At 50.3% G+C, this 14,212-nt stretch overlaps 1 protein-coding gene across 1 annotated transcript; it reads left to right on the plus strand.

The window, feature by feature from the left end:
• Window positions 1-4,773: 4,773 nt before the first annotated feature.
• Window positions 4,774-13,582, plus strand: SH2D7 (SH2 domain containing 7; the record flags this gene model as incomplete). The annotated part of the gene is given in 8 exon segments (XM_079913611.1): window positions 4,774-4,946; window positions 6,241-6,330; window positions 9,380-9,545; window positions 9,836-10,048; window positions 11,418-11,927; window positions 11,931-12,027; window positions 12,030-12,079; window positions 13,532-13,582. Coding segments are annotated over 8 exon segments (1,350 nt in total).
• Between the last annotated feature and the right edge of the window lie 630 nt (window positions 13,583-14,212).

A 14,212-nucleotide genomic window follows, 5' to 3' on the forward strand; every position in this document is an offset into this window, starting at 1 on the left:
CCCCTAAAGAAGGCAATTTGGCAACATCTATCAAAATGACAAATGCAAATACCCTTTTGACTGAGCAATCTCTCTTCTGGGAATGTGTTCCATGGATGTACTCACTCTTATGTTTAATCAAATCTGTATAAGGTCATCCACTGCTGCATTGTTGGAAATATAAAAACACTGGAAACAACCCAAATGCTCGTCAGTAGGGGACTGGTTACAAAGATTATGGTGCAGCCATGCAGCTGTAACAAAAAGAATGACATCCCTCTATGTACTCTTATGAAAGGAACTCTAAGATATATTACTAAATAGTTTTACAAAGCAAGGTGCAGAACACTGCATAGGATTCTACCCTTATACAACAAAGGGAGGAAAATAAGAATATACATATTTACTTGAATATGCATAAAGAAACCCAGGAAGAACATTCAAGAAATGATTAACAGCGGTTCCTTGTGGGAAAGAGATGGAACTGAGTAGATGGGGGTTAATGCCTAGAAGGAGAACATTTTTACTTATACCTTTTTTACACTTTTTATTTTTAAAAACCATGTGGATGGATCACGAATTTGAATGATAATTTAAAATATACCAGGACTTCCCTGGTGGTCCAGTGGTTAGAACTCCACCTTCCAGTGCAGGGGGTACCAGTTCGATCCCTGGTCGGGGAGCTAAGATCCCACATGCCTCACGACCAAAAAACCAAAACATAAAACAGAAGCAATATTGTAACAAATTCAATAAAGACTAACAAAAAATGGTCCACATCAAAAAAATAAAATAAAATAAAATATACCTATTGAGCATCTAACTGTGCCAAGCACTATTCTAGGGACAGAATACAGTGGAGAATAAGGCAGACAATCTGAGAAAAAAGAAATAGGATCATTCATTCTCCACTCACTACTATTGTGGAACAAATTCTAATGGAATAACTAACTAAGGGGCACGAAAATGCAGTGTTCATAAACTAAAATGAACATATGACTAGAATTTACTGAAAAGCCCACTTTGGCATTCTACCCAGGAGGCTGGCTGCCAGCAGCACTTGGCCATGTACTATGTTCCCACTGCACAGGCTCAAGAAAGAAGGAATGGCAGTGTTAGTGCTGGGGTTCTGGCCATACTCAGTGGGTTTCCATCAAAACAGCTGGAAAGACACTGACCCTGAGCATCTTTCTGGAGAAATCTGAGTGCTCTCCTCCTGAGAAGGTATGCCAGACTGAGCATCCTCGGGAGAGAGTAATTTAATGGATAATCCATTACCATCTATTGGTCCTACAGGAGAAGCATGACCTTGATGGAGAAACTAGGACAAGGAAATTTCGATGAGACAGACAGAGACTTAGAATTCTGGGGACTTCCCAGCAGGGGGATTGACTTGGAGCTGGGGCTGATGTTTATTGCATGTGCACCATGCCTCCCCACCACTCCCTTGCATCGGATCAGCTCACTGGATCCCCAAACCCTACCAGGTGCACACTTTTTCTCCCTTTCATTTTTACAGATGAGAAACTGAGACACAGCAAAGTGAAGTACCTCCTCCAAACTCACAAAGCTGGCAAAGGGGGAGCCAGGATTCTTAAGTCGCTTAGTCTGACTGCAGAGCCTGAAACCTCTTAGTTCCTCTCTGGACACCTCTGGGCACCCAGGGTTGGAGAAGGAGGACGGGGCTGCTCCAGGGTCCTCTCTCTGTCCCAAGACCCAGCCCTTAGTAGTTGAGCACAGGTGATGAACTGAACAGTGGGATGTGGAACACTGTCAGAGAAAACCCATCCCCAGTCTTTCACAGAGTTCTCTTGATGCCTGCAAACCTGGCTTCAACCCCTCCTCACCCCCATTTCCTCTGAGTATAAATATAGACTCTCCTTTATTTGCCTGACCTTGGAATCTTCACATCTGTCCTGCAGCCATCCTGGGCTCCCCCTTCCAGTACACAAAACCTTTGTCTTCTTATGCAAATGGCCAGGTTCTGCTCATAAAAGTGCCCCACATAAAAGGGAGGTGGAGAGAGAACACCTCATGGAAAATTGTAGAAACACATTTCTTTGTATTTGAAGACCTCCAAGACCTCATGTTGGCAGCAAACCAACTCTGGGTCAGACCCCAGCTTCCTTGGCCTTTTTTGGGCCATGGACCTCTTTGGTAAAGCTCATGAACTTTTTCTCAGAATAATGTTTTTAAATGCATGAAATAAAGTACATAGAATTACTGTGCAAATCAATCATATTGAAATAAGGTTATCTAAATATCTGTGATGTAGTAATACGATGTGCTTCTTGATTAGCATGTTAAATATCAAGATCCAGCTTTGGGTCTAATTATTATAATTTTGGGGTAATGAGCAAAATCAATATCTCAGGATGTCTGCAGCAGCTGTAATGTGATATGAAAATATCTGTGATTTCCTTTGGTGACAAAGTCACAGGTGTTACGAACACTAATAAGATTTGTTCTCTGCACTCGCCATGGAAGGAAATGCTGAATTTCAGTTAGAGATTGGGGAAGATAAAGATGTAATCCACTCCTACGCCTCCCCCACCCCATATTAGGAAATTCCAGTCCTTTCTAGTTTGGCCCTGGGATTTCCATTATGACCCCAGTATATCCCTGGCTTACATCTGTGACAGGAAGACCATTTCGCAAGTATGTGAATCCTTCTCGGTGTCCCCTGGCTGGAGTTGATTCCTCTCTGTCAAGGCTGGAAATTTTTATAAAAGTGATGTTCCCGGTAGCCGACCCTCGGGAACACTTGCTATGTGCCCATGGGCCTGTCCTGTAGTATTTCACTCCATCGACAGGTGAGGCAAGTGGATGCCCTGCAATCCTTTTTACAGAGGTGGAAAATGAGTCTCAAAGACAGGGAATGAGCTGTCCAGGTTGAGGTTGCAGGTATGCCTCATGCCCTGACCTTTCCTCTAAATCATATGTATCACACACTTGCCATTGGTATTTTGATTTTGATTTGAGAATGACCATGATGAAATTATAATAATAATAGTAATAACAAAAATAGTTACCAATAGGGGAGGACCCACTGTATTTCAGAGTCATTACATCATCATCATCATCATCATAAGTAATAGCTAATGCTGATAGCTTACGTTCCAAACTCTGTTCTGAAGACTTAACGCATTTTACCTTCCAAACAACAGGTCATGTTCTTCCTCCCTGTTTCAAAGATGATGACACTGAAGACCAGAAAAATTAAGCCATTTGCTCAAGGTCCCATAGCTGGTGAGCTGGAACTGGAACCAAAGAAATATGTCTGTAGCGTCCTCATTTTTTACAAATGAGCTGTTTTGTTGAAGTAGAACATATACATAGAAAAATGCATAGATCATGAGCACAGAGCTCAGTGAATTTTCACAAAGTGAACACACTCATCTAACACACCACCCAGATCAGGAAATAGAACATGATCAGCACCTAGCAGCTCCTCACCCTTTCCTGGTCGTCATACACTCCCCAAGGTAAACACTGTCCTAACTGCTATTGGTATTGGTCAGATCTGCCTGTTTTGGAATTTATATATATGTTCCCTCATTCTTAACCATTATGCTGTCTCGTTTACTTGTCATAATGACCCTAGAGTCTAGAAAGTAGCTTTTTAAAAATTATTCCCGTTCTACAGATGAAGAAATTGAGCTATCTGCAACCACTTAGAAACCGCCTTGAGGTCTGTGTCAGTGTGATGGAAGCAGAATTCTAACCCAGATCCTTGGAGTTGACTGTTTGCAACATCCCCTGCCTCACTGTCAACCGAGCCTGGATTTCTGCTGTGAAACTCGGGAACACGTTAGAGATTCAGGGATGTTTGCGTGAACAAATATCCTGGGCCCTCACTGGTGCAGTGCTTCCTCTCAAAAGCCTTATGGCAGCCCTTCTAGGGGACCCATCTACTCCAGAGGGCTCTTCCTCCAGCCACATGAGCTTCTGGGTTGCTTTTCAGGATCTCCAGCAGAGTCCCACCTCATAGTCTTTGTACTTGCTCTTCTCTCTGCTGGGAGCGGCATCTCTTCCCCCAGGTACCTGCCTGGCATTCTCTTTCACTGTTCCAGTGGCACCTCCTGAGCAAGGCTTCCCCCAACGCTGACTCCCTACCTGACCCCCTACCTAAATAACACAATCCGTGCTCTCTTTTTCCACTCCCTTTTCCTTGGAGTGCTTATTACCCTTGACCCCATATTCTATATATGTATTTGTTTATTATCTGTCTCCTTCCACTAGAACATATGTGCCATGAGGCAAAATGCCGTTTTGGTTGCTGCTTTTTTCCCAGGGCCCAGATGTATGTGGCACACAGTAGACAATAAATCTTGAGTGGAAAGAGGAATTACTCAGCACGGAACTTCACCAAGATACAAGTGGCCGCCATGAAGGAAGGATAAGTAGAATTTAAATTCACCACTTTGCTAACAGTGGCAGTGCCTGGACTTTAGCCAGAGTCTGGTCTTTAGCTGAGACAAAGACCGGAGGTTGGGCGAAGGGGCCAAACCCAGTGGGGCAGCTCATCTGTTAGCCAGGAAGTCAGGGATCCCTCTCCTGCCCCTCTCTGACTGCTAATGTGACCCTCCCCCAATGTCCCCAGACAGCCAAGGTGCCCCGCCTCAGAGCATCAGAGAGGAGAACCAGCCGCATATTGTCAGAGGTGACAATAGGGCTCCTGTGTGCCGCGGGTGGTTGGAGAGGGCATGGACTCAGGCAAATGAGCCGGGGTGCCCACAGATATAGAGGCGTACAGGTGGTCGGGGCTCTGCTTCCACATCAGTGCTCGCTAGAATGGAGGGCCTGAGGCAGTTCAGCCTGGTCAGGGGGCCCGAGGGGGCCGGGGACAGCCAGGCCCTGGCTAAGCTGCAGGAGCTGGCCCTGATGTGGTTCACGGAGACGCAGGCCCCCCTCATTTTGCAGAATGGAGCCCTGCCCCCCTGGTTTCACGGATTCATCACCCGCAAGTAAGGCTGCCCCTGTCCATGTGCCCAGCGTGGCCCCTAGCCCCCCAGGGCCGAGGGGCTAGCCCCTTTCCCTGGGCTAGGCGGGGACCCCAGGAAGCAGTGTGTGGGGGAACAGACTGAGGAATGCCGAGTTCTCTGACAGCCGCTTCTGTGGGCAAGGTGGGCGAAGGCACTGGCCCCGGCTCTGAGTGTAGGGCTGGGATGGCTGGGGCTGTCAGGCAGCCAGAGAAACAGAGAGGGACAGGCTGGAGAAGGATGCATTCAGAACAGCTCCGGATAACCTGATGAATTACTAGGGGGACTGTTTCATTCATCATCCAAACCAGAGCACTGTTAGTAAGAGGACTTAACTAGGAGAACTGTTCTAAGTGGGGACTCTCCCAGGCGAACCTGGATATACAGTTACTCTAGGAATACGGGCCAAGATGTGGAGGCTGGCTTTCTGATTGGGCTGGATCTCCAAGCTGCCAAAGCACTAGCTGAAGGAATGACAAATGCAGCCACTCATTAGGTCCTTCTGGCCCAGCACCTGGCATTGAAGCAGGCACAGCTTCACGGGCGTTGACGTGTACTGTAACACAGGGCCCTCTGCTCTGTTGAAATTCTTACTTTTTGAGTAAGGTGCTCCAGGTTTTCATTTAGTACTGACCCCTGCAAAATTTGTAGCTGGTCCCGCATAGAGCAGGCACTCAGCAAGTATTTGGTGAATAAGTGGGTGAGGAAATATCTGGTCTATGTACTGCCAAATCAGAAGAAAGCTGGAATTTCCACCACGCCTCCAATATCCTTGGCATCATTTAGAACTATCCGTAGCTGCCTGAGGCTGAAGGGGACATGCAAGGGAAGGGGATGAGAACCTATGAGTTGCCATTGTGGTCAGGCTCCAGACATACCAACGCCTTCTCCCTGCAGAAACTACTGTGTAGTACACATCCTGCACAACTGTACACAGCAGTCCTGAGGCAAGGATCCCACAAACCTAAAAATCTCCAGCTCTATGGATTCCTTCTTGCTGCAGGGACATTCAGGTGGGGAGGGTCAGTGGCTACTGTGCCTGATGGCGAGGCAGTAGTGGGGGGGGTGTGTATGTGACCTCGGGCTTCCAACCCAGCCAGCCCCAGACTGAGTCTTCCACAGAACCAGACGAAAGTCTGAGGGAGTTCTCTATAAAGGGTTGGAGATCGGTACACTGGGTCTGGGGCATGGCTGGCAGGGACTCTGAGGCTGGTCTAAGTCAGGCTGCTCCTGCTGTTGTGAGGACCCAGCCCCAGCTAATGGCATGTCCTCTGCCCAGGCAGACAGAGCAGCTGCTCAGGGACAAAGCTCTTGGCTCCTTCCTCATCCACCTCAGCGACCGGGCCACCGGCTACATCTTGTCCTACAGGTAAGAAAGGAAGCCCTCTGCAAAGGGCAGGCGGGCTCTGGCTCCACAAGCCAGACTTGCAGATAAGCTTGGAATCTCCACCAGCCCACACTGCTGGGCTTTCCCTGGGCCCTGACTCCCTCACTCCCTCAGTCATCCGTCCGTGTCCATCAGACATTTTCTAAACGGCAGCAGCCACATACTAGGATGAAGCACCCACCTTCAAGGGGGTGAGCTGGTGGGGGGCAGGGGAGAACCTCCTCCTCATGGGAGGCTGGGGAAGGCTTCCCAGAGGTGGATTTTGAGCACAGGATAAAAGGAAGAACAGCAACTTGCTGGGCAGAAAAGGAGGTGTGATTGGGGTTTAGGAAGGCCTTTCCAGTAGATTGAACTGCATATGCAAAAGAACAGAGACAGGGCAGACTAAGGTGTTGGGAACCACAAGTTGCCAGGTGCAGAAGGACACATGGTTCCAGTGGAACAATGCCTGGAGAGGAAGGCCGGGGGCAGCTCAGGACGGCCTTGGATGTCTGGCTATGTCTGTAGACAATGAAGGGTCATCTGGTCAGACTTAAGTTTTGCAAGGATACTTCAGGCAGCCTATGGAAGGAGGACTCAAGACAGGTGCTGGAGGTGTGGGGGCAGTGGGGACCACTGAGGGGTGAGGTCTGGGCTAGATGAGGAAGCTTGGGCTAGGGTAAGGCAGTGGGCATGGAGAAGAGGAGACAAGATGGCCAGGATGAAGTCAGAGGTGGCGACGTCAGAGCCTGTAGGTTGGGTGGGGGGAGGCAGAAAAAGGAAGAAGTTCCCTCCCCCACCCCTAGTTAGGGAGGGAGGGAGGCTGGGGCTCCAGGGCAAATCTCAAGGGCCTCAGATTCAGATTCAAAATTATCATCTGTTCAGATTGCCCCAGTTCTAATTCTGATCTTGAGCATGTCACTTTGCCTCTCCGCACCTACATTTCCTCATCTGTAAAATGGGTATATTGCATAGGATTGTTGAATGGGTTTGATGAGTTTATACCTTTAAAAGTGCTTGGTACAGTGTCCGGAACATAGTAAATAAATAAATGTTAGTCATTATTAAAATAGTTATTGTTATTCTATGTGCCAGGTATGGTCCTCAGCACTTTGAAATATACAAACTCAGCAGTTTTCAAATGTCTTTTCAGCATCAGGGCTTTTTTTTTCAAACATGATCTTAGGTGGAGTGCCAGCTTATTAAAGAGATCAAAGTGGGGCTGCACAAAGATATACAAATAGCCCAGTGGAATCCAGAAACAGTCCCCCACATTTGGTTACCTGATTTGCAACAGAGGCGCCACTGCAATTCAGCGGGGGGGGGGGGGGGAGGGCGGGGGTCGCGGCGGGGGGAGGAGTATGGGGAGGCTGGTTTTTTCAATAAGTGGTACAGGAGCAATTGGATATCCAAATGGAAAAAAATGACCCCCACCTCACACCATACATAAAAATTAATTCTAGATGGTTCACAGACCCAAGTGAGAAAAGCACAAGAAAACATAGGAAAAGAAAACATAGGAAATATTCTTCATGACTTTGAGACAGGCAAAGATTTCTTAAACGAGACACAAGAGTACTGACCATAAAAGAGAAGGTTAACAAATTGGATTTCTTTAAAATTAAGAACTTTTGTGAATCAGAAGATACCATTCAGTGAATAAAAGGACAAGCCGCAGTGCTGGAGAGGTTTTGTATTGTAATACATACACCTAATAAAAGACTCATGTCCAGACTATATGAAGAACTCCTGCAAATCAGCAAGACAAAGATGACACAGGCAAAATAAAGCCACTTCCTAAAAGAGGGTCCAAAAGGACAGTGAGCTGGTGTTCAGCAGCTTTAGCAATCCGGGAAATAGAAACTAAAACCACAATGAATGGCTACAGTGGAAAGACAGAGGCCACCTAATAGTTGGTGAAGAGGCAGAGCAGCTGTAACTCTCATACTTGGCAATGATTTTAGAAAACAATTCGGCATAATCTACTAAAGCTAAACATACATGTATCCCTCACCCAGTTCTCCTTCCTGGGATATTCTCAATAGCAATGAATACCTATATTCAGCAAAAGCCATGTACGAGAATGTCCAGAGCAGCTTTATTTATAATTGCCCAGATGTGGCAATCATCTAAATGTCCATCAGCAGAATGGATAAATTGTGGATTTAATTAAATGGAATACTACCTATCAATGGGGGGGGGGGGGGAAAGGAAGCTAATTCTACATGGACGTGAATCAATCTCAAAGATATAATGTTGCGTGAAAGAAGCCAGACACAAAGAAGAAATACTGTATGATTCCATTTAGGTGAAATTCCATAACAAGCAAAACTGATCTATGGTGATGGGGGTCAGAGTGGTGGCTACGTCTGACTGGAAGGGGCCACGAGGGAGTCTTCTGGGGAGCCGGAAAATGTTTTGTTCCGCTCTAAGCGGTGGTTACCTGGGAATGTTCATATGTGGAAGTTCATCGAGCTGCACACTTAGGACATGTGCACTTCACTGTGTTTACGTTACTCTTCCATAAAAAAGGAAAATGAAGAGGGTGGGACTTTACAGGCTGGAGTGGAGATGGGAGCTGGAACTCCATCTTTTCGGCCTGGGTGGGATTTGGGTGAGATGAGGAAGGCTGAGTTGTGCAAGTGTGGGCTCGGACCTCATCTTTTAAGCCTTAGATATTTTGCTCATCATGGATATTTTGGTATTAATTTTGATTTTCTAAAATATTGCTTTATTAGTTATCTTGATTACTGCGTTTTATGGCATCCCTTTAAATTTGCATCCATGCTCCAAGCTGAGTGTCTCACTCCCCCTTAACCCCGGCCCTGGCCCTTTCCTCCCTGACTGACGTGCGGGGGTGGGGGTAGGGTGCGTGTTGAAAAACCGCTCCCCATCACCTGCAAGGCTGTGTTTGCTGGATGTCAACTTCCACCTTATAGAGGAGCACGTCAAGGCCCAAGTGGGCAGCATGGCCCTGGGTCAGCTCCGGCCCTGGGCCAAGGCAGGGCTGCCAGCTGTCAGCAGCCCCAGGCCACAAGTGCTTGTGTTGCAGGGGCAGTGACCGCTGCCGGCATTTTGTCATCAACCAGCTCCAAAACCGGCGCTACCTCATCTCAGGGGACACCCAGAGCCACGGCACCCTGGCTGAGCTCGTGCGCCATTACCAGGAGGTGCAGTTTGAGCCCTTCGGGGAGACCCTGGCTGCTGCCTGCCCCCGGGTAGGTACCTCTCTTCCCCGGGGGGCGTGGGGTGGGGCAGGGTGCCCGGGCCAGGGGTGTCCACCACTCGACCACATGTCTTTCCTTGCCTGCCCTATTTCCTGCCACCCAGGGGCACTCAGTGCAGGGTCATGATCCCTATTTGAGAAGGGGAGATGGAGGAAGCATTCTACCTGAGGTCAGGGACCTGGTGGGAATGTTTCAATCTCTGGCCAGCAGTCTCTGGCAGGAGGCTAGAGGCTGGCCAGGGGTGTATGACCACACACCTGCTGTGTCCCCACCGCTTCCAGCTAGAGAACAGTGATCTATATGACGCCATCACCCTGGGCCTCCATCAGACCAATCTGGGCCTGGAAAACCCGCCTGCTGCAGTGTCCCCCACGGTGGTCCCAGACAAGGCTGCCAGCTCCTGCCCCTCTCCAAAGCCCCAGGTCTCCTTCCTCTACAAAAAGAAGAGCCTGGATGCAAGTCCCTGGAACCTCCCCAAGGAAGAAAGCATGGAGGTGAGGAGGATTCTGGGCTACCCAGAGTCAGGGTTGCTAGACCAGGAATGTGGGTGCCACGTCCACCATCAGGCCCAGAGAGGCCACACTGGCCATCCCCTCAGGCTGTGGAGGGTGAGTGCCAGGCCCAGAGAGGAGCGGCCCAGCTTGGAATTACCCAGTGGTTCACCCATGCTGTGGCCTGCCTCTGGCCGGTGGATTTGGTTCAAACCTTGGCTTGGCCTTTCTAGCTGAGTGACTTTGGACAAGTCACATAACCTCTCTGAGCCTCAGTTTACCAATCTTGAGGTTCCTGTGAGGCTTGAATGAGGGAATGGATATGAAATGTCAGAAAAATCCCTTTGTAAACTGTAGAGTGGGATGCCTGTGAGTCAATACTTTATTTTCCTCCACAGCAACTCACAGGAAGGACTCACAGAGATTTTTCTTAATATATATCAGATCACAGCGAGGGCTTCTCCTCATGTTTAAAATAAAATCTGAAATCTTCACCAGGGTCCACAAGAGCCTCACCAAGTGCCCTACTACCTGTCCCCCTTCTTCACTTTTCTCTAACCTCATTGGCCTTTGGATCTCCCTGGAACACATCAACCTCGTTCCCACCTCAGGGCCCTTGCTCTTGCTGTACCCACTGCCTGGAATGCTCTTCCCACCAGACATCTGCATGGCTTCTACTCTCACTGCATTCCATTCTCTGCTTAAATGTCATTTCCTCAGAGAGGACCACCTAAACTATAGAAAATATCCCCTCTCCTACCAGCCTTTCTCCCTATCCCATTACTCTGCTTTGTTCTTCTTCATAGTACTGATCGTGAGCTGACAGTATATTATCTTGTGATATATTATTGTATCATATATTACATCAACCACATTAAACTATACAACAGAGCAGTATGTTGCCCATCTCCAGGTTTGAATGTAAACTCCCAAGAGGTGGTCTTGCTCATCACTGAGCCCTTGGCACCTAGGACGGTGTCTACACAGTGCTTACTAAATATTTGTTGAATAAATACACAATTGACGGACTTGGGGGCGGACCATTCTGAAGGGGAAGGGAGCAGTGAGTGGGTGGGCTCAGGGGGCTCTGAGGGACCACCACTCTTGGGGGGAGAGGAGCAGGGCAGGATGATCTTGGGTGGGAGGTAGATTTCGTGACCCCTGGCCTTGAATGCCAACATAAGGACCATACTCAGAGTCCTAGAGCATGAAGCTGGCAGGGACCCCGAATGTCAACCAACCCCTGCACGTAACCGTCAGGTAAACTGAGCCCAAGACAAGGGGCCTCAGCTTCTCTGAGAAACCTGCAGTTTACCAGAAGGCAACTTAGTGACAGGCTAACCTCTAAGAGGTTCTGTCGTTCTCTCCCCAGGCCCCCGTCAAGGTGCCTCCCCTCCCGGAGAGGAGTGCTTCCCTTCTGGACGAGTCTTTTGGAGGCCCCCACAACATCATCTATGCAGACCTGAGAAGGATGAACCAGGCACGGCTAGGCCGGGGCACAGATGTGTCTGGCAGGCAGGGGCCAGTCCCAGCCAGCAGCCAGGCCTTCTCCCCAGGCAAGGAGGCCCTGAGGAGACTCTCAGATGGAAGCCGGAACAAGCCTGATGGCCCGGGACCTGCCCTCTCTGGGGTGAGCCCAGACCACGGCCCTAGAGTGTCTCCCACTTCTTGGGGCCTTCTCCTGCCCCCCAGTTCTGAGGCTCTAGGATCCTCAGCTGCTACCTGGAGTCAGGGGTCTCCAAAACTGAGCCGTTCTGCAGACATCTATGAGCTCATCTGGGCAGAAGGCCTCCTAGAGGAGGCCAGGGATGTGCCAGACCAAGAAGGCAGCAGTACCTACGAGCAGATCACAGTCTGCTGGGGTGGCCCAGCCAGGCCCCCCTAGCCTGGAGCAAGTCCCACATATAGCAAGCTTTCAGGGTCCACAGACTGTGGCTATGAGAGGATATTGGGGGCCCCGGAGCTCCCAGAGCCCAGGAACACCTAGGAACAATCCCGGCAGCCAGGAGCAAGGAGACTGGACGGACACATAAGGGGGGCTCCATGGGTGGGGTGATACGAGGGACCTGTGGCCCTCAGGCATGGGCAGGTCAGGTCACTGCCACTGCCCAGAACTTTCCAGCCCTAACTTCTGCTTAGAGATGGTGGGAGAGGCAGATGTTAGGTTTGGATGTAAGATGGAGGCTTCCAGGCCCTTCTGATGTCGTTCTCTGTGGCAGACTAGGACTCCTGTCCCTCCCTCTTGGCCACTGCAAGCGTCTCAGAGCCTCAGAGAGGTGGACAAGGGCCCTGGCTCCAGGTCTGACTTGCCTTGGCCCTTTTCATGGCTCAGCCACTCCCTAGCCACGTGGCTTTGGGCAAGATAGTTTCCCCCACAACTAAGATTGCCAGATTTAGCAAGATAAAATACAAGACGCCCAGTTAATTTGAATTTCAGATAAACAATGAGTAATTTTTTTAAGCATAACTATGTCCCCAATAGTGCAATTATTCCTCATTTATCTGAAGTTCAAATTTAAGCGGGCATCCTGTATTCTTATTTAGCGTCTACCCAGGATCTCCATTTCCTCATCTGGAAAATGGGCTGGTGCTATGGATGTGTCCAGGGGTGGCTGCCCAGGAGGTGAAGCTAGACATCCTTATGTGCTCAGGACACAGAGATGGCTGTCAGTGAGCAGCTGTTATTCCTGGGGATTTCTGATAAGAAAGGAGAAAAGGGGAAGCAGGGATCAGGAGGGCAGAGGGAGGTGGTCAGGATTCCCAGAGAGGCAGAGGAACCCTCCTGGACCCTCAGCCCCAGCGTATTTGCCTACGCCTGGAGCCGATGAGCTGGGAGAGCCCACTCCCCGAGGGCACAGCCTCAGGCCTCGGGCACGTGCAGACCTCCTCTTCCGCTTGAACAGCAAAACCCCGAGCTCCCAGCTGAAAGGCCTTCACCAGAAGCTCTGCCAGCTCCTCCCGCAGGGAAGGGCTGTGCCCACGCACCCCAGGACAGGGAGCTCGCCTGGTGCAAGGCTGCCTCTGAGGTCCTGACGCCCGGGACCACAGATCCTGCCTGCAGACAGCCCTTCTAAGAACCACAGAAGCCACAACCCATGTCTGCTCTTCCTCTAGCTGCAAAGTCCTTCCGGTCCCTGGTGGCGCCATGTACATCCCCACCCCCATTCTACCTAGGGCACGGCTGGGGCAGACAGCGCTGGGGTTGGGGACCCCAGGGGACCCAGTGAGGGAAGGGGGGACTTGGCCTTTCTTCTCCACTTTCCCCTAGCCTCCTTAGCCAGAGAGGGCGAATCCTTCATCCAAACCAGAGGACTGGAGTGGAATTTCTGGCACTGAGAGGGGTGGTGGAACAACTATCAATATTCCAACCTGGCCTTTCTCCAGCCTTGAGCCCCAGCCCCCAGTTGCTGCCAAGGGATGCTCTGAGCCTGGCTCTCTCCTCCCTGTCCAGGGACCCAGGCTCTAGCATCTTCTCCCTCCTTGCAGCCTGACAAGCTCCGGAGGCTCTTCTTCAGAGACAAGAAGCACAAATCCTGAGGAGGCTTGGCTTTCTGAAGCTCACCAGCGGGTTTCCCGGTATCTGGGCTATGCCAGGGCTTACTGGGAAGCTCTCAGCTTGCTTGAAGGTACCCCTTGCACCCTCAGATCGAACCAGCCTGCTCTGGAACAAGGCTCCGAGACAGCCTAGGGGACAGGATGGGAGGGGACCTTCCAGCTGCCTGCAGCTCAGGGCTGTGCCCTGCTTCCCCAGTGCCTCCCACCCATCCAGAGGAAATCAAGGCCCGAGAGGAGTGGGGACTGGCCAAAGGTCACCCGCATTTCCAAGATGAGCAGGCTGGGCCTGGACGGATTGACCGTGCTGACCTCCCACCACTGAACACTTACTGAGCGTGGGGCAGGCCCTGTGGCAGCGCTGGCATTTTCCTAATTGACCTAGTGATGTCATTCAGTTGCTCTTGAGACCAACCAGTCCCCCTCCTTGTGGCCCCATCAGCAGAAAGGAGGGAAGGCCCAGGGCCACATCCCTGCTCCTGCCCCAGGGGGGGTGGGGCAAGAAACCAGGGAAGTAGCAGCAAAGCCCCGTCCTCGGAGGTGATGGTTCTGACCCTGGGGCACCTGGGCTCCCAGGGACCATCCCCTCAGCCCCTCTCTGCCCCCGCCTTCATC

The sequence above is a fragment of the Stenella coeruleoalba genome, assembly GCF_951394435.1.
Source record: "Stenella coeruleoalba genome assembly, chromosome: 2".
In the NCBI taxonomy this organism is placed as follows: Eukaryota; Metazoa; Chordata; class Mammalia; order Artiodactyla; family Delphinidae; genus Stenella; species Stenella coeruleoalba.